The 20,000-nt window shown below is 45.2% G+C and overlaps 3 protein-coding genes across 12 annotated transcripts in view; 2 read left to right on the forward strand and 1 right to left on the reverse strand.

Moving 5' to 3' along the window:
* The window catches only part of pex7 (peroxisomal biogenesis factor 7), a 19,921-nt gene extending 16,482 nt beyond the window's left edge, over positions 1 to 3,439 (forward strand). For all 4 annotated transcript variants that reach the window (XM_069515176.1, XM_069515174.1, XM_069515177.1 and 1 more), the window contains exon 11: positions 3,171 to 3,439. In XM_069515176.1, the coding sequence (XP_069371277.1) occupies positions 3,171 to 3,254 (84 nt within the window). In that variant the 3' untranslated portion in view covers positions 3,255 to 3,439. The remainder of the gene's footprint in view (positions 1 to 3,170) is intronic.
* Positions 3,440 to 5,679: 2,240 nt separating this feature from the next.
* Positions 5,680 to 16,393, forward strand: slc35d3 (solute carrier family 35 member D3). Of its 4 annotated transcripts, none has more exons than XR_011239364.1 (5): positions 5,680 to 6,479; positions 7,723 to 7,933; positions 9,698 to 9,855; positions 10,281 to 13,887; positions 13,975 to 16,393. XR_011239364.1 is itself a non-coding variant. In XM_069515080.1 (5 exons), exons 2-5 carry the CDS (start codon positions 6,255 to 6,257, stop codon positions 11,028 to 11,030), a joined length of 1,344 nt encoding a protein of 447 aa, XP_069371181.1. In that variant the 5' UTR covers positions 5,680 to 5,889; positions 6,105 to 6,254; the 3' UTR covers positions 11,031 to 16,393. The 4 variants fall into 4 exon arrangements, 3 of the variants coding, with proteins under 3 accessions (XP_069371181.1, XP_069371180.1, XP_069371179.1); XM_069515080.1 differs by having other exon boundaries at positions 5,680 to 5,889; positions 6,105 to 6,479; positions 10,281 to 16,393; XM_069515079.1 differs by having other exon boundaries at positions 5,680 to 5,889; positions 6,108 to 6,479; positions 10,281 to 16,393.
* txlnba (taxilin beta a) overlaps positions 16,201 to 20,000 on the reverse strand; it is a 6,411-nt gene continuing 2,611 nt past the window's right edge. For 2 of the 4 annotated variants that reach the window (XM_069515073.1, XM_069515074.1), the window contains exons 5-11: positions 19,632 to 19,802; positions 19,328 to 19,522; positions 19,072 to 19,191; positions 18,832 to 18,906; positions 17,622 to 17,714; positions 17,442 to 17,537; positions 16,201 to 17,199 (exon numbers count right to left, since the gene is read on the reverse strand). In XM_069515073.1, coding sequence (XP_069371174.1) covers positions 16,405 to 17,199; positions 17,442 to 17,537; positions 17,622 to 17,714; positions 18,832 to 18,906; positions 19,072 to 19,191; positions 19,328 to 19,522; positions 19,632 to 19,802 — 1,545 coding nt within the window. In that variant the 3' untranslated portion in view covers positions 16,201 to 16,404. Of the gene's footprint in view, positions 17,200 to 17,441; positions 17,538 to 17,621; positions 17,715 to 18,728; positions 18,804 to 18,831; positions 18,907 to 19,071; positions 19,192 to 19,327; positions 19,523 to 19,631; positions 19,803 to 20,000 lie in introns of all 4 variants that reach the window. The other 2 variants (XM_069515075.1, XM_069515076.1) reach the window with 2 other exon arrangements.

A 20,000-nucleotide genomic window follows, 5' to 3' on the forward strand; every position in this document is an offset into this window, starting at 1 on the left:
TTGTACTGTTGAATATAACAGCAGTCTCTCGGGTCCAGTGTGATGTGAAGTGATCTGGTGGAGTCGATCGTCATGTGCTTCATAGACCGTTTGTAGAAATGATGCAGATCATTAGAGAAGCAGAACAGACCTCGTCTCAGAAACCTCTCATCCAGACGTGTTCATTTTGAAACGCCTCGTTCATTGGGACTTACTCTGCTTTTCTGAAAAGTCTCTTTGCCAAGAACAAAAGTCCAGAGTGGTTCAGACCAGCGCTCGGCTCAGGTCCCAGTTTTCTGTCCGAACTCGATCCAGCCCGAGAGAAAACAAACGGGACCCGAGAGGTTTTCAGATCGTGACAGCGGAGAACTCTCTCCCCACAGACAGTTTGAATAAATCCAGACTCAGCGAACGTGAAGCAGCCGAGTGTTTAGTGATGGACAGAGTTCGGGACATGATGTCTCTGTCCATGTGGACATTTGAAAGTTCTCACCTGAGCTGACGACTTTCTCGTTGTTACTGAGGAAGTGCCACTCAACACCGTTACCATGACAACTCAGCGATAGTGTGTCTCCGTGTACGACTGCTGCAGACGAACATATCTGCCTCCAGCTCATTCATGTTTTAATTATTGTTTCTCCATTTCATTTGAAATTAAAAGAGACTTTTAAGGAGACATTCGAACAATCGTCAGACTTTGAACTCTCGGTCTTTTATATTCTCTTTCGTCTCGCAGCCTTTCCCTTGTGTTCCTCCTCTTTCCTCCGCCCCTCCCTCCTCATTAGACGTCTTTTCTCTCTTTGTGCTTTGCTGCAGTCTTGGCCGCTGCGTGCGGCCTCGGCCGTTAAAGTTAATTAAAGACGGGCATTCCTCTTCTCGCTGGCTGACTCACTGCACAACCACTCTGCTTACTCATGCCCTGAAGGGTCGTTCAGCTCGTCGACTCACGGACTCAGAGATCCAATCAGGAGTGGGAGGGAAGCCCGGTGGTCAGGAGGCGGAGCAATGCTGTGATGATGCTGCGCTTGTGTCCAGATCAGATGATGAGAACAGCGTTACACAGATGAAAGGATCTTTTTATCCTCGACACGTTCAAAGTTCAAAGTTCATATTTGAACTGTAATAACCTGTTGGACCATCAGATCCAGTAGAGGGCGCTCACTATGATCTTGTGGGCGTGGTCTGTACCGTTCTAAACGTGACGCTGTCACAGATCTACGATCTTTGAGTGTGAATCTTTAATCTAAAACACAAACACTGAGGTGACGCAGGTTTTTACAGCCTGAAGAAAACACCACAGTGCTCTTTAACATTTTGGCTGCATGCATCCACTGCGTTGTGTACTGCGTTGTGTACTTCGTTGTGTACTTCGTTGTGTACTGCGTTGTGTACTGCGTTGTGTACTTTGTTGTGTACTGCGTTGTGTACTGCCTTGTGTACTGCGTTGTGTACTGCGTTGTGTACTTCTTTGTGTACTGCGTTGTGTACTGCGTTGTGTACTGCGTTGTGTACGGCATTGTGTACTGCGTTGTGTACGGCGTTGTGTACTGCGTGGTGTACAGTGTTGTGTACTGCGTTGTGTACTGCGTGGTGTACTGCGTGGTGTACTGCGTGGTGTACTGCGTTGTGTACAGAACGCAGTAGTTAACATGTCTATATGACACCAAGTCAACAGATATGACAGGTGGAAATAAACTGTGAAGGATTTGAAACACATCCCGTCCGTCACAGTGATGGATTATAGTTAATCACAGTTCAACCCCCGCTAACATGTTAATATATTTACTGACTGAGCTGACGGCTTATTTCTGATTGGCTGAGCTGACCACGCAGCCCAGAATGCAGCAGGACAAACCCGCAGCAGAGAGGAGCGGGATTTGTAACGGCTCAGATTCCAACCATCAATCGTGTCTCGGCGATTTCACTCCTGCTGCAGCTGCTCCTGCTGCTCCAGCAAACACAAAGAGGCTCTAACACCTGTGACCACGCATCTACGAAGAAGCCGAGCTCAGTGCCGAGCGTTTCACCGTGAAGCCAAACTCGTCAGCCTCCGTGTGTCCTGCAGCCAACAGAGATGACAGAGCGCTGTGGTGTGTCGTTCAGATGATAGCCACGTCCCCACAGAGGCATGTCATTCAGCTGATAGTCACGTCCCCCCTGATTATAGAGTCAAATGATGGAGGTGGAGACGCAGCTGTATTTCATTCACGTCATCCGATCATTTGCTAACGAGTTGGAGCTCCTGAGGAAGAAGAAGAATACTTGATTTATCATCAGTTTAACTTCACTCACTGTCTTCAGCCTGATTCGCCTTCATCATTGTTGATTGATGCTCAGATTATTTTCCAGTTCATCTTTTACCTCCACCATGTTTTCATCGTTGTGCTCAAACCAAACCTGTTATAATTAGTGCAGAGGCTTTGAACCCACCGTCTCTGTGTGCGACAGTCAAACTCAACGATCAGGAACGTGTGAACCGAATGTTCTCTTCAGACATTTGTCCAAAGAACTCAAATCTGCAGCGACAGAAACACTGGAAACATCAGAAGTGGATAAAAAAGTACAGAACATTTTTAATAAAGTGAGTTTATACTCATTCTTGCTGATTCTCTACGGATCATCTGAGTACAATGTTCTCCGTTCATTAAAACTAACTCCAGATGAAAACCCAGATTAGTTGCTGTGAGTGTCCATCTGCATCTTTGGTCCGAACATTAGTGCGGAGTGATTAAAAGAAGATATGATGTATATCAGACGTCTGTCGAACTTCAGTGATAGAGTTCTGCAGGAGGACGAGAGGGAAGAGAACACGTTTGATTCTGTCCACCAGTTTCTCTAAATGCGTTTGTCCCAGATAATGAAGGTACTTCAGACACTTTGATGTGATTGTTGCAGGAGACGGACAACTGAGCGTCTGTCGTCTCTTCACCTGCAGCACAAAGACACTGATTATTTCTCTCAGAGAACCACCAGACCCTGGTCCTGCTGGTCGAGCATCAGACTGGGAACATCTGAGGCTTTGATACCTCCAGGCAACACCTGGCGGCCGGAGGCGTTCCGTCTCTGAGTCGACAAGAGCAAGAGCACAAATCTCTCACAACACGTCTACACAACATGTCTACACAACATGTCCAGAGATGTCTCTCAGAGTGTGTGAAGCTTCCTGACGTTGTGGCTTGTGTTGTCTGCAGGTCGTTGACTGTTCCTGGGATGAGACGGTGAAGATCTACACCCCCGCCTGTCTCTCTGCTGGAGGACACAACACAACATCCTAGAACTTATGTCCAAACTTAAATTAACACCACGTCTGAGTCCTCAGAGTCCAGCAATGTCCTCACTACACTGTTTAAAGTGGACACCAAGGAAACATGTCCTCACAAAGGTGTGTGTGTGTGTGTGTGTGTGTGTGTGTGTGTGTGTGTGTGTGTGTGTGTGTCTCAATAAATTCTGTTTGTATTAATCATTGAGTCTGTGATCACTTTGATTGACAGGTCAGTGAATCAGGGTCTTTGATGTTCAGTTAAACTTCAGAATAAATGTCAACGGGGCTGAATTTCAGAATAAATGTCATGAGTGCAGATGAAACACACTTCATCTCATCTCTTTTTAAAAAGTGTGTAATTATTTCCCCAGGATCCGACTGATGTTCTTCTTCTCCTCCGTCAGAAACAGACTCACAAATAACTTCTTTGTTAAAACCTTATAAAGTACGAGACTGTTCAAACGTAGCGCTGACACGCCCACAGCGAGGGCGGGGCGACGTCATTCGTCGTCACCACACTGTTGGTTGGGTTTGTCGTCCACAGAAGCAGCGAGAGGAGACGAGCTGAAGCTGAAGAGAGAACGAGAGACAACAAGCAGGAGCTGCTTCGGAGACAGAACATCATCTGTAATTACTCTTGATTATTTCTTTTTGTTAGAAATTCATCTTTAATCATTTTCCTGGAGTCAAATACAGTTTGACTTTGACAGAAATCCGTCTCTAAACGTTCCAACAGTTTAAAGTGAAACCAGAACAACCTGAGGAACCAGTGGAACCTTCTCCACCGCCTCCTGTTGGACACCTGAAAACATTAGAAACTGCTTATTGGGATTCTCGCTGTGTTGGTGATTTCCCACTAATTAGATATTCCACATGTTCCTGCTGCACTCTGATGTTTCCTCATTCACTCGCCAGGATTTCCTGCTGCTCGCTCATTTATGAATCCATATTCTCTGTGTTCTCGTCCTAATCTATAATACCTCCGGTTTGTGGAATAATGAGAGAACGGAGTCTAAATCCTCGGCCGAGTCTTAATCTCCTCACGTTCTGGGAGCGTGTCCGTCCTCCTCTGTCTCTGTGTGTTAATTGGAAGCTAATGGTCTGTGCTCGATAAGGGGGCGGATCCTCCTCCCTCGTGGCCTGGAAGCTGATTTTCTGATGAAATATTTCAATTAAAATATTGTCCAATCCATTTCCACGCCTGTTATGAGCGATTGTTGACGCCTCTGATAAGGAGGAGGAAGAGGAGGAAGAGGAGGAGAAGACGATGGCAAACATCTGAACCTTTTTCTTAGAGAGAGAGAAGCTGAGTCTGTTCATTATTTTATTAGTTTTACTCTGATTTAGTTTCAATAACAAGGAAACTTGAAGCGGCTGGTTGGAGAGCTGCCGTGTCGAAGCCTCCTCAGTTCATCGTCTCCAGATTTTCTTTGCGTTGGTTTTTCTGGCCTCAACAGTGTGATGAGTCTTGATTGATTGGATGGTTGGTTGGTTGATTGATTGGTTGGTTGGTTGATTGATTGGTTGGTTGATTGATTGTTTGATTGGTTGATTGATTGGTTGGTTGATTGGTTGATTGATTGATTGGTTGATTGTTTGATTGGTTGGTTGATTAATTGATTATTGATTGGTTGGTTGATTGTTTGATTGGTTGATTGATTGGTTGGTTGGTTGATTGGTTGGTTGGTTGATTGATTGGTTGATTGATTGATTGGTTGGTTGGTTGATTGGTTGGTTGGTTGATTTGAGGTTAATTTATTAGATGGAATCAGGTTTTGGAAGTTTAAAACGTAAGATTTGTCTGAAGTGTCTCCCTGTGTGAGGTCTTCTGGTGAGACAGTCCCGTCACAGAGGACAGATGAAGCTCAGGCTCCGCCCCACCAGGTGAGCTGGAGAACGATTGAGGTGTTCTGAGGACAGATGTGGTCAATACAATGAAAAATGGGTCTGCTCAGCATTTACACCATAAATATATATCCATGTATACATGTATACATTTATACATTTATAGATTTATAGATTTACACATTTATACATTTATAGATTTACACATTTACACATTTATACATTTACACATTTACACATTTATACATTTATAGATTTACACATTTATACATTTATACATTTATAGATTTATACATTTATAGATTTACACATTTACACATACACCTAATCTTTTACATTTAATTCATTGTTTCCACTGAAACTGTGTCAATAAAGTTTGAATGAATCAATGATACTATACACCTCCCCCCTCTCTCTGCCCCCCTCCCCTCCTCTTTAACCAGCCAACAACCTCTGCGGCAAACTCCCCCCTCTGTCCCTCCCTCTCTCTCTCACTCTCTCCCTCTCCCCCCTCTCTCCCTCTTTCTCCCCCCCTCCCTCTATGCCTCCCTCTCCCCCCTTCTCTCTCCCTCCCCCCCTCTCTCCCTCCCTCCCTCGCTCTCTCTCTCTCCCTGTCAGAGGACGACCTCTCCTCCTCTGTTCATCATCTCTTCTCTGCTGCAGCTTCAGTTCCACAGGACTCACTTCTCCTCTTCTTCCTCTTTTCATCTGTTTTTTGAAGAAGGAGGAGAAGAAGAGGAGAAGAAGAGGAAGTGAGTGATGAACTGTGTTGGTCACAGAGAGGAAACAGATTTCATCTCCAGGTGAACAAACAGAAACAGAACTGCACTTTAAATTCATCTCATTCAATTTACAGAAAAACCAAGAGGATTCAGATCTTAACTCTTTTTTATTCAGTTGGAGGTGAAGATGAATTTCCTTCACTCTGGGTTCTGACGCCTCCTCCTCTCCTCCTCCTCCTCTCCTCCTCCTCTCCTCCTCCTCTTCTCCCTCCTCCTCCTCCTCGCTCTCCGTCCAGCAGCGGTGCGTCGTGGCCGTGCGTAAAAGCCGAACCCTGCTCCTCAACACGAGCCGTCTCGTCAGCGGCAGCGGAACGGTTCAAGTTCCAGCTCGTGGTTTCTTAACTTCTCGTGAATAAAACGAACCTCTGAGTTTATCCGGAGCCGCCATGGATGTGTTTAAGAGCCGGCTGCTGGGCATCTCCGTGGCCGTTGCGCACGGAGTTTTCTCCGGTTCTCTGAACATCCTGCTGAAGTTCCTCATCTCCAACTATCACTTCACTTACCTGACGCTCATCCAGTTCCTGACCAGCAGCACCGCGGCCCTCACCCTGGAGACACTGCGGCGGCTCGGGAAGGTCCAGATCCCCGCGTTCAGCCTCCAGCTCTGCAAGGTAAAGAGTGAAAACCTCCAAGACTTCAGGACGCAGCAGGTTCCTCTGAGCCAATGAAATATCACATAGACTGAAACATGTAGACATAAATATATATTTGTATTATGTATATATGTATGTGTATGATACATATCCACAGATCCTGGTGAAGCCTTATGTTTACTGCATTAAATATAATAATTGTAATTTCATGGAATGAAGAAGATTAAAAAATGGAGAAAGCTGAACATATTTTTATATTTTGTAAAATACACAAGTACAATATCTTATATTCATCTTCTCTTCTTTCAACCTGCAGCTGTAAAAACTGTTCATTCTAAAGTTCAGTCCTGACGTGAAGAACAGAGCAAAAGTTGTATTATTCAAAACCTTATTTAATCATTTTATACTTTTAAACAACTTTGTCATTTCACTCAAAGTGAATTCTGTGAATGATGTAGTTTTATTTTGAAAAGTAGTGATGACAGGATGGATTGACCTCCCAGTTGATTTATTTTCCAGTTATAGATTTACAGAATATTTAACAGAATATTTAACAGAATATTTAACAGAATATAGATTCTGTTTGATGAAGAGCATCAGACATTCGGCTGATTAACGATGAAGGTTTCTCATGTTCATCATAAAAGCTGAAGCTTTAACAATAACGTCACGTTTTATAATTCAAACTAAAATGAACAAAATTAATCAAAATGAAGGAAGCCATGTTTATTATCCTGCAGTGGCACAGCCCCCTCTACTGGCAGTGTCTCGGAAGTGTAACTGACAATGTTAGCGTCGTAATCTACTTGGTGCGACTCTGGGGCCTCGCGTGAAGAGGAGCTGAGCTGGGGCCTCGCGTGAAGAGGAGCTGAGCTGGGGCCTCGCGTGAAGAGGAGCTGGGGCCTCGCGTGAAGAGGAGCTGGGGCCTCGCGTGAAGAGGAGCTGGGGCCTCGCGTGAAGAGGAGCTGGGGCCTCGCGTGAAGAGGAGCTGGGGCCTCGCGTGAAGAGGAGCTGGGGCCCGACTCCAGAATCGTTGTGCAGAAAGTTACTGGAAAGAATTTTATCAGTTTGAGCGTCGCACAGTTTTATTCTAATGTTATGACACAAGTGTGTGTGTGTGTGTGTGTGTGTGTGTGTGTGTGTGTGTGTCTCTCTGTGTGTGTGTGTGTGTGTCTCTGTGTGTGTCTCTGTGTGTGTGTGTGTGTGTGTGTGTCTCTCTGTGTGTGTCTCTGTGTGTGTGTGTGTGTCTCTGTGTGTGCAGGAGTTTGCCTCGGTGTGTGTCCTCTCCACGCTGCAGTCCACTCTCACCCTGTGGTCTCTCCGAGGCCTCAGTCTGCCCATGTACGTCGTGTTCAAGCGCTGCCTCCCGCTCTTCACGCTCAGCATCGGCGTGTGTGTGCTGAAGAACGGCGTGCCGTCCTTCGGGGTGGTGACCGCCGTGATCATCACCACCGGGGGAGCTGCACTCGCTGGTGAGACTTTCTTCATTAATACAAGAAACACAAACTGTTCTCTCCGTCATCAAACCGTCATCAGGGGTTCAGGGGGCGGGGTTTATAACCTGTACCTATACCAGCCACTGGGGGGCGTTCCAGATGTTTTGACTTCACTGTAGCGAGCTGCCATGTCGTCCGTCCTGCTGACGAACGTCTTCACGCTCTTTTAGCTCTGGTTTGGTCTCTGCAGGTTTTAAACCTAATGTACGCTAACTGGACGCTAACGTTATCGCCAGCTGTTTGATGTGGGCGGGGCTGGTGAGAATAAAATCGGGGAGGTTCGTTCACGCGTTAAGTTTCATGAATGTTTTCTTTGGCGGTGAAGAGGTCGTTAGCGATGCTAGCTTCTAGCTGTAGGAAAGACCGTGTTGGTCTGTCTGCGAGTTACGGTCGTACAAATATCTTCAATAATGAAATAATACAAATATCTTAATATCAAAAGTTTGATGCCCTGAATTCCCTCTAGCACCACCATGAGGTGGTTTATAAGAAATTCCCGCAGATGTTACATTCTTCTGATTTCCTTACGTTGCCTCTGGCGCCACCTACAGGTCAAACTCTTCGCTCAGTAAAATGTGTATTTCATACTTTTTCTGTCAAATCTTTCGAAATAATATTTGTTCGACGACATTACTCCACATTTTTAGAATCGCTCTCTGTGAACATTAAGGTTAAATAAGAATTCTGATAAGTTTGTGTCCTGAAGCTTGTTTCTATCAACATTTAGATTAAACTACGATCTTTCTCTCCCCAAAGAGAAAATGAATTTATCCACTCACTTGAGTCTCAATATGTTTTGTCCTGTGAAAAATAAAGATGATTATCAATCAGATTAAATCCCGAAGAATCCGCTCATTAGTTTCATATTCTGCACATTTCACACGTAACGTTTCCTGCAGAGGATTCAGGGAATCAATCATCTGTATTTTTTATGACTCCAGCATCATTAACAGTAATGGACAAGAAAAAAAAAACACTGCTGGGGAAAGATGATGAAAGTATTAATTTAACAGTTTAACAGTTTTACAAATGAAGAAAAGCTGAAAAAGCTGTTAAAGGTCATTAAAACAGATGTGAAAAGAACGATGAGGAGAGATGGAGACGCTGCGACGACAGAGAAAGAGTTTGGATAAAATAAATCATGTGAGGCTGCACCGGAGCTAAATGCTAACATGCTAATTTACAGCGGAGCCCTGAAGGGGGCGTCATCACTGCTGGAGGTCAAATCATCTTATTTTAAACACACTCCTTTTTTAAATTATTGTTATTTTCATATTGACTCATAATTTGTCTGAATATAAAATATGAATATCTGTATGACCAATTAAATGAATGAGCAAATCATCAAGAACCAGAAGAAGTGGATTTAATTTATAAATTATAAATGATGTGGGTTTTTACTTATGGAATAAGTTTCTCACTGATCTGTGAAAAATCAAGAAGAAATTCCCTGAAGACAGACTTCGTGTTCAAGAGGCCAAAAACATGTTTTCAGCATGGCTACGGTCGTGACCTTTGACCTTTGACCACCCAAATATAAAATATGAGTGTTAGGAAAAGATGGTTCCTGATTTGGACTCTGCTTTGTGAGGGACAGAGACATTGACCTTTGACCCCCAAAATGTAATGGATTCATCCTTGAATCCAACTGAATGTTTGGAACTAATTTAAAGAAAGTGAGTTATTGTGTTCACAAGAATTCAAGTTCTTTAACTGAACTTCCTCTTGGTTCTGCTGCAGGTGCTGGCGATCTCACCGGCGACCCCTTCGGATACATCACCGGTGTGTTGGCGGTGATCATCCACGCCTCCTACCTGGTGCTGATCCAGAAAACCAGCCTGGACAGCGAGTACGGTCCGCTCACTGCGCAGTACGCCATCGCCATCATGGCCACGCCGGTAAGGACTGTCGAGCAGCGGAAGTTTTAAACGTTCTCGCCATCGTCTGCTCCTCCTGTCTCCTCAGGTTCTTTCTTTTCTTTCATTCCTCCTTTTCTCTCTGTTCCTTTTCATCGTCTCTCAACCTCTTGTCTCCTCCTCCGCTCGCTCCTGTGTTTGACTCCTCTCTGGCTTCAGTTTAAAGTTGCCCTGTACAGTTTTCTTGTCAACACAAAGCACATTGTGTCCTGGAGCTTTAACAAACTTGTGGAACGAATTTCCTTCAAGTTTACTTTCTGTCTTTCTGATTAACGACGTTCCGCTTGTTCCCATTGAACCAAAACTGTTCCAGAACGACCACTTTGTCGTCTTTATTCCTTCTTCACCCTCGACCTGATCTTTAGTTGTGTCTTTTCTGTCTCACCTTTCGTCTTTGTCTCTCTCAGGTGCTGCTGGTGTGTTCCTTCATCTCCATGGATGTCATCAGCATGTGGTCATACGAGGGCTGGAAGGACCCGCACATCACGACCATTTTCATCTTCTGCGTCTTCATCGGCTGTGCCATGAACTTCACCACGCTGCACTGCACTTACATCAACTCTGCCGTCACCACCAGTTTCGTTGGTGTGGTCAAGAGCATCGCCACCATCACCGTCGGCATGCTGGCGTTCAGTGATGTTGCGCCGACCAGGCTGTTCATCGGTGGAGTGGTGGTGAACACCGTCGGCTCCATCACCTACTGCGTGGTCAAATACTTTGAGACGAAGAAGAAGAGCTTGTATGAGGATCTGGAAGAGGCGGGGAAGGATGGCGCGCTGCCTGGAGAGCCTTACCAAGAGAAGCCGCCACTGAACGGTGACGGGCCCGCCGCTGGCAACGGATCTGATGTAGAACAACCACAGTTAGATGGAGCGTTGACCAGCGACAGGAAGGATGAGTCCGCGCCCGACGGTCTGGTTAACGGACAGGTGTGGACAGGAGACGGCGGTGGAGGAGACGGGGAAGCAGGCGTGAATTCTTGTGTCATGACAGAAAAAGAGGTGGTGGAGATGCAGAGGGAGCACCTCCACAAGGAGAGCTCCACCCCTGGTCAGTCGCTCAGTGACAGCTATGTCGGGGTGTGGAGGTCGATCAGACATCTGCAGTTCATGAAGAAAGAACCTTTGATTGATAACATGGAGCAGCAGAGTCCGTAGGAGCCGGACAGAGACCTGGACACACTCTGGAAAGAAAAACTGGTCAAGAATTGGAAAATATAAAAAGTTGAACTTGCTGAAGAAACCAGAGGAGAAGAAAATGAGGAGGGCAGAATAACACAACAGTAAACCGAACCAGCGGCAACCTCTTTTATCAGCATTAAATTAAATTACCTCAGTGAAAGCCAACGTTTTCGTGCTTAAAGTTCAGCGTCATCACTCGGAGCTCTGAGCGCAAATCCTGTCTCTCGGCTTCGTTGGGAGCAGCAACAGACGAAGTTCATGATGAGAGTGAAAAGAGGTTCGTGGTGGAGAAAAGTGGATGAAGAGTTCTGGGAGAAGCTGCCTGTCAGAGATAAATTCTGCTTCCTGTCTCCCTCAGCTCGGTGGCGTGTGGCGGGGGAACGAGCTCGCCACCGTGTAGCATGATTTGGTTTGGTTTGCATCCCGAACGATTAAGACGGCTAGCCAAACAAAGCGAGTGCATCTTGTGCAAAGTGAAATATCACATCCATTCAGGGATTAGCAAACCAAACAGGAGACACCTGAACGTTCGGTTTTTGTTTGATTGAAACCTGGCCGAATTCTTGTTTCTGATTGGCTGTGAGGTGTGAACGGAAACTTTTAACGTGGTTCAGGTCAAGTTCAGTCGCTTGTAAAATCCTCCGTCGGCTGTGTTTCCGTGAGTCTGATTGTTTGTGTCCAACCCTGCAGGTCTGTCGGTCGTGTGTGTGTCAGCCGCTGGATGACGTCTCCACTTTCTCTCACTCGACAGAAATTAAACCAAAATATATCGGATATGGGCGCCGCCATCTTGTGCCTGTGTCATCATTCATAGTCAGTGTCAGCTGTCAATCATGACGCCTCAGCCTGATTTCCAAATAAATTGTTTATTTACACAAGTGTGATAAGAATGACGGAAAATGACAGAAGGGTCGTGACTCTATCAAAAGTTTAAAAGACACCAACAACAGCAATCCCCCCCAAATGTGTCCGGTTAAATCTGGCCAAAAGGAAGGCGGGGTGTCCCCGTCCAATTAAATCAACATCAGGGTCCGTAGGGGACGAGTGTGTGGGGGCGGGGAGTCTGAAAGAATTACGTTTTCACGTCCGGCTGGAGTCGAGTCTGCTCCATGTGGGCGTCAACACGTGGGCACACATTAAATTAATGGTCACGTCTGTTCCGATGAATTCAACGTTAGAGTTCAAATTAAAGTTAGTTTAGGAAATTTCTTCTTCTGTGAAATATCTGAACTTTACACGGATTCAATCTTTGTTGTTTTAAGATTCGGTGGATTCGAAGATTCAACTCTTCATTATTCAATTTAAAAAAATGTCACAAGTGTCCAGGCTGAGATTCGTATTCACTTTGTCAGATCCTCTCTATCACCCCCTGGTGGCTGGCTGCAGTTTACATTATAAACCCCGCCTCCTCCATGTTAGCAGATGGGCTGAAACACACTGATGTGGGTGGGACCTCGATACCACGGCTCAGCTTGAAAGTGCAGAATCTTCTTTTCAGCAGAAATGATGGTGTTGAAAGTAGAAAACTACCCAGATTACACACAAGTATCATAAACATCTGTGAACTCGACATGTTTGGACCACTGACAGTTAAGAGTAAAAGAGGTAACGGTGTGTTGTGTACTTGCTGTGACTCGCGTCTCCGTCCACAGCTTCCACACAGGAAACGTTCATCTTCACTTCTCCTTCCAATCGTCTCTGTCACAAAGACAAAGCTTCAGGGTCTGAGTTGTGTCGAGTGAAAGAAGCTGTCGGCCGCTGATATGGACTGAAATCGATTTCTCTTCTCACAGTCCCCAAACTTCATTTAACGCTACATGAGCTGTGACGTGGCCTCGAGCTGCAGCGCAGCGTGTGGACTCTGCCTTAGACACTAACACTAGAAATGTCTCTGCTGAAGCGTGACGTGTTTCAGATGTGTTTGTGGGTGATAATGAGTCAGTGGCCGCCGCCTTGCTCGATGTCGATATGAGATGTTCGACAGAGGTGAAGCCTCCGCGATGGGAAAACACAAACTATTACAACCTTTAACTTCTGAATTCAGATTCAGCTTTATTTGTCACCGACATAAAACACGTTAGAGCGTGAACGAGGGATCAGCTCACGTTTTAAACACAGAGACAAATGATCCACGTAACAGAAACACACACAATCATAGAGAGCAGGTCACGTAACACACACGCTAAGAAACAAGAATTCTCAGGTTGGATTTATTTTTTCGATGATGTGTATTTTTCTTTTCTTCATTTCTTTGCACGTGAACTTATTGTCGGCTGTGTTGTGAGTCCGTGTTGTTCCTGAAAATAAAAGAAATCTGTCTGCTGAAGGCAACGAAACATCTGCTCGTCAATTTGCATGTTCAATGCAAAGTAAATTGAAAATGTTTTATAAAGAAAACTGTGCACTGGAATATCTATTGTGCTGTGTGTGTTTGTGTGTGTGTGTGTGTGTGTTTATAAAGGTGTTTCCATGGTGATGATGATGGTGTGTCCATCAGCGGACAGACGAGGGTTGAGGCGTCAGATTATTGTATTAATACGTTTCTCTCGCTGTGTGAAGCTGAAACGTTTCCACCGCAGGTTGTTCTGTTGTGATTATTTAAATTTGCTCCTGTTTGATTCCTGACGTCAGAATTTGACATAAACATTTAAATACTTTGTCGTTCAGTCGTTTCTTTGATTATGTCCATTCACAACCTCTGATTTATTATTTTCAGCTGCTGTAGGTGGAACACAGAGAAACCGCAAGTTCAAGGATCCAGAAACAGAAACCTGAGTTTTGTTGTTTTGAAATAAAATGTTTTTGTGAACGAGGCTCGAACTCAGAGGAGCAGGTTTGTTGTCCTGCATCAATGTGCACAGAGGTTATGAACGTTATACATTTAAAACATGTGACGTGTGTTTTGGTGGCTTTCCTCTAGGGTTGGTCAGCGAAGCGCTAAGAATCCTGGGATATGTTGGGCTGAGGAGGCTCCACCTTCATTGGTCGGACGCATGTGAAGGAAACAGGACAGATGTTCGGTTGTGAACTCGATGTCTCCAGAACGTCTCGAAGGAGTTTCTCCAAATGTTGTGTAAATGTTCAGTTGGAGTCAAGGACTATTAAAATGAATTGGTCAGAGGTCAAAGGTCAGTGTGACCGCCCCACCACAGGAGGTGACCGTCTGTCAGCTCTGAGCCTCTAACGTGAGTGGAGAGTGTAGAAAGTAAAGAAACACAAATGAACCTGGAGGAAAATCAGAAAAGAAAACATGTGAATGTGACGTTCAGAGGAAACGATGTCGAGAGGCTGCGTTTTACAGAATAAAGAGCTGCAAGGTTCAAAAACGAAAGAGTCAACACGAAGCAGAGAAACTTCAAACATGATTAAAGTGGAGCAGCGAGAAAAAGACCCAGAGCTCCGTTTGTTTCTAAAGACGACGCGTGAAACACGAAGGAATGAAAAACGAACAGAAAGAAGCTCGAAGCCTCAGAACATGAACTCGTTCCTCACAAAGAAAAACTGAACAAAAACAAAGAGATTTTATTTTTTTATTTTTCAAAACTGTCAAACTCAGTACAGAACATTATTCTGTACCACAACACGTATTATATACCTCGCCTCCTCCATGTTATCAGGTGGGACATGGACCAAACTAAAACTCAAAGTAAACATTAATTTAATGTTTGTCAGAGACGCTGGTGAAACTAAATCTGAATCCATGAGAACGTTCGGAGGTCGTGAACAGAAACGTCTGAAGCAAAATGCAGGAAAACAGGAAATGAAAAGATGCAGCAAAGATTTCATCATAAAAATAAAGAATTCAAGAGGAAACAAAAAGTGTGTTTGTGATTCTAGTTTATTTGTGTTTGTCAGTGTTGATCAGCACTTTTCACTGATGTGTGTGTGTGTGTGTGTGTGCATGTGTGTGTGTGTGTGTGTGTGTGTGTGTGTGTGTGTGTGTGTGTGTTCGTGAGGACGAGATGATGTTTCCTGAACTCGTCTCAGACTCATTAAGTCGACTCTAATCTCGTGTCACAAGGTTGAAAGACTTCACATAAAAATCCTCTATTAGTTTGATCTGAAACTTTAAAAATCCTGTTTCCTCGTTCCGTTATTTCTCCGTCGTGCTTCATCTTTTCTTTTTCTTGGAACTGAGAATCACTCGGTTTTGAAATCTCCTGTGTGTCGGAGGAGGAATTCAATCCTCTTATGTCCTCTGCTGATTATATTTTCAGTTTGACACCTCTGACCCCTGCTCATTAAAGAAAGATTATTCCAGGATTGTAAAAGACTGAAAACATAAAGACCCCCCCCCCCCCCGTGTCTCATGTGGACGAAGATAAAAACAGTTAATTGATTTATTATTTATTAATTTATTGACAAAACGTGAAACGTCTGTTTTGAAATCATCTTCACTAGATAAATAATAAAATTACATTTGGATTTTGTATCTGATCATTTTCTGTGTTTGAATTTAAATGATTTTGTTTCAGTTTGTTTTTGAAGTTATTATTATTATTTTAATACAAATCTTGTATCTTGTTTTTAATCTAGTTTTATGGCGTCATGATTTTATTTTATATATTTCTTATTAATTCTAATATTTAAAGTACAGTAGATGCAACATGAAGAGGTGTCTCCATCTAGTGGCTGTGGGGTGGAAATGCACTGAGAATATTTAAATCAGAAAGGAGTGAGACAGCGCCACCTACAGGACACTTAGTTTCACTGCAGCATCAGTTTTTAAATGACAGAAGAGTCTCTCGGAGCGTTTCCCTCTGATCCACTGCAGCTCATCTCAACTGTCTCTTGATTAAACCTCGTTTTACTTTGACTCCTGATACAAAACTTCAGTCGACTCTTTAACTTCCTACTTTAAACCAGCAGCTTCGTAAAGTGAAGGAGAAGGTTTCCTCCTTCGTTCCCTGAACGTCTCCTCAACTGACACATGAAACCTACCCAAAAGGTGCGTCACCACATGAGGCTGCAGGGGGCGCTGTTGATCAGCACCAGTTACAGAGTGCTGCTTTAAATCTTAATTTGGATGTAAACAAACTAAAGAGAAATAAATCAGGTCGAATGTCAGAAACGACTTGACTGGAGTCTTTGTGTTTCTGGAAGTGATTTGATCGATGAGCACAGAAACAAACTTTTGATTCATCGCTGGTGTTTACGCTCGACAGCTTGAATCCAAATCTTTATTTAAACTGTAAAACACAGTCAGTTTTATTTGTCCGTCCTGATCTGGTGAAACTCTTCAGCTGCAGCAGTTTGGACAAACTGAACGTTTTCACCTTTAACAAAAGGTTCTCACACACACACACACACACACACACACACGCTCACACACACTCTGATGGTTGAAACTTTAGCTGGAGTTCTTGCCGTTCTTCTTCTTCTTCTTCTTCGGGGCCTGTTTCTTGGAGGAGTCTTTGTTGGAGGCGGCGGTCGTGTTTCCAGACGGAGACTCTGAGGTTGTTGCTTCTTCTGTCGCCTGCACAGGTTCATCAGCTTTGACCTCAGCAGGCGTCTTCAACATTTCAGCCTCTGGTTCTGTCGCAGGAGGATTCTCAACCTTCTCATCTGCTGCTGCTGGTTCCTGTGCAGAAAGCTGCTGCTGCTGGTTCTCCTCCTCTGGTTTGACCTCGACTTCTCCAGGTGCGGACACATCTGGTTTTTGAACTGCCTCCACTCCAACATCAGCATCTGCCGCCTCTGATTTCACATCCACCTCCTGCTCGGCGCCTGAAACCGGCTCCTGTTGAACCTGAGTTTTGGTTTTGAAATGAATAAACGCAGAAGCCAACACGTCGTCATTGAGGTCAATATCTCCAGGTTCCTCGTCGACGTCGGCAGGTGCGGCGAACAGGGAGTTGGCGAACTCCTGCAGCTTGGCCTGCTCCTGCCTGAGACGAGCCATGTCCTCTGTGAGCACCGGGTCGTCCTCCTGCAGCTCCACAGGAGTCAGGAGGACGGGTTTGTCCGCGGCCTCCGGGGGGTTAGAGCTGCTGAACAGCTTCAGCGGCAGCTCCGAGTTAGACTGACGGATGTCTTTGATTTTTTCATAGAGCACTTTCCTCTCCTCCTGCAGAGCACGACACAGTCTCTCCAGCTTGTGGATCGTCACGACGAACTGCTCGTACTCTTTGGCTTTCTCTGTCCTCTGAAACACAAGAGGGTCGGACAGACGAAGACAGTGAGACGTGATGAGGATCAAATCAGATCAGTGGTTTATTCTGTCTTTGGGCTTAAAATGCAAAAATGTTCCACACTCTAAAAAAAGTCTTTGTCTCTCTTTTGAAATATTAAATTGAATTTTAAATCTGTGTCTGTCACTTGATTCAACATTTGACATTTGTCTCTTTAGTTTTCAGTTGAGTTTAAGAACTGAGGAGGAGACCTCACCTCTTCCATCATGTCCGTCAGAGCCTTGTTGCAGTTCTCAAACCTCGTCTTCCACACGTTGGACTCTTTCTCCATGATCTTCATCTTGTCTGACATCTACAGGACGAAGAGTCAACAGAACCAACGTCAGACAAACGTTCTGTCGGGACGAGAAACTCAAACACACTCGTCTGCACTTACGTTCTCCATCTCCTTTTTAAAGCGCACGTAGATTTCGTTGCTTTTGGCCAAAGTCGTCTGGAACTCATCAAACTTCTGGGCGTAGAGCGTCAGCTGTAAACAAACAACAAATCATATAATTAAATTATTATTATCCCCGTTTTCCATGAAGAGCTGCTACATGAACTTCAGTCAAATACATGGAACTGAACCAGTCGCTCAAAAACTAAAAGTGATCTTTTATTATTTCTAAACTCTACAGACTCACTTTAGAGAACAAGAGTCACGTGTTGGATAATGACCAGACGTCGGTGTGATAAATTACAAATACAGTCGTTTCTGTCTTCTGCTCTCACTCTGTCTTCTTCTCTCACTCTGTCTTCTGCTCTCACTCATCCTGTCTTCTGCTCTCACTCTGTCTTCTGCTCTCACTCTGTCTTCTGCTCTCACTCATCCTGTCCTCTGCTCTCACTCTGTCTTCTTCTCTCACTCTGTCTTCTGCTCTCACTCATCCTGTCTTCTTCTCTCACTCTGTCTTCTGCTCTCACTCTGTCTTCTGCTCTCACTCATCCTGTCTTCTTCTCTCACTCTGTCTTCTTCTCTCACTCATCCTGTCTTCTTCTCTCACTCTGTCTTCTGCTCTCACTCTGTCTTCTGCTCTCACTCATCCTGTCTTCTTCTCTCACTCATCCTGTCTTCTTCTCTCACTCTGTCCTCTGCTCTCACTCATCCCGTCTTCTGCTCTCACTCATCCTGTCTTCTGCTCTCACTCTGTCCTCTGCTCTCACTCATCCCGTCCTCTGCTCTCACTCTGTCTTCTTCTCTCACTCATCCTCTCTTCTTCTCTCACTCTGTCTTCTGCTCTCACTCTGTCTTCTGCTCTCACTCATCCTGTCTTCTTCTCTCACTCTGTCTTCTGCTCTCACTCATCCTGTCCTCTGCTCTCACTCGTCCCGTCCTCTGCTCTCACTCTGTCCTCTGCTCTCACTCGTCCCGTCCTCTGCTCTCACTCTGTCCTCTGCTCTCACTCATCCCGTCCTCTGCTCTCACTCTGTCCTCTGCTCTCACTCGTCCTGTCCTCTGCTCTGGGCCCTGGTGGTCGTATGTTTCGTTGCTCTGTATATTCACCTGTGCCTGCATCACAGTCGCTTGCTCTCTGAGTGTTTGAGACTGCAGTTTCCACTCAGCAGCCTGAACCAGTAACTGAAGAGAACAGAGAACAGACATTTACCTTCTTCTTCGTGGCCAGCTCCTGCTCCTTCATAGCGAAGCATTTCTTTGTTTTGTCAATAGCCTCCCTAAGCAACTACAGTGACAGAGACAATACACAGTCAATCTGAAGCTGTCAGACACCAGAACAACAATCACAGGTCAGAAAAGTAAAAACCATCGTCTCATGTTTGTGGATGATTTGACGTGATTTATTTGAACGTTCTGTGTACGAGGATAGAAACCACCACGTGTCACTCACGTATTCCTTCTCTCTCTTGTGCTTCTCCTCGGCCTGAGTCAGCAGAGCGTTAGCCTCCTGCAGTTTGGCCTCGGTCAGTTTGTGCTGCAGCTCACGGTGCCGGTCGATCTTCTCCAAACTCTGCAACGAGACAAAACACGTTTCATCATTTTCTCACTGAAGCACAAAATAATAAAATGACTCCTCATGTTTCCCTGAAGTCAAAGTTTCAAGTTTCCACATGTTGTGACCTTTGACCTCTGAGCTCTGAGCTCACCTCCTCCCTCAGGTCGCACTGGTTCATGAGGCTCTCCAGTTTGTCCGTCAGGTTGGCGTTTTCGTGGCACAGCTTGTCGTTCCTGGCGCTGTGCTGCTCGATCTGAGTCTGGATTTCCGTCAGCATCTTCTGGAAGTGGCAGGTGATCTCACTCCGCTTCTCCTCGTCCTCCCTGCAGCGCTGCAGCGTCTCCTCCTGGAGGGTGGAGGCACAGGGGGAAGTTTTTATACGTCTACTTTTCTTAGCTGCAGCTTTCATCTGTGTGATGTCGGTAAAATAACTTGTCATTGACCCACATACACACCCTCAGGGTTGTGTAGTGCGACTGCAGGTCCCTGCACAGAGTCTCCAGTTTGCCTCGAGCTGCGACGCTGCTGCGACGCTCGGCCTGAAGCTGCTGCCTCTCCTCCTGCAGGGTCGACATCTTCTGCTGCAGGACACACAGCTTCTTCTCATCGCAGCGCCGCAGGGTCGCCTGCACACACACACACACACACACACACACACACACACACACACACACACACACACACACACACACACACACACACACACACACAAACTTGTTTTTGCTGTTGTATGGCTATAATCATTGTTTATGTCAACACAGTCTCAGAGGATGTGTGTGTGTGTGTGTGTGTGTGTGTGTGTGTGTGTGTGTGTGTGTGTGTGT

This window comes from Paralichthys olivaceus, chromosome 19, assembly GCF_024713975.1.
Source record: "Paralichthys olivaceus isolate ysfri-2021 chromosome 19, ASM2471397v2, whole genome shotgun sequence".
Classification (NCBI taxonomy): domain Eukaryota; kingdom Metazoa; phylum Chordata; class Actinopteri; order Pleuronectiformes; family Paralichthyidae; genus Paralichthys; species Paralichthys olivaceus.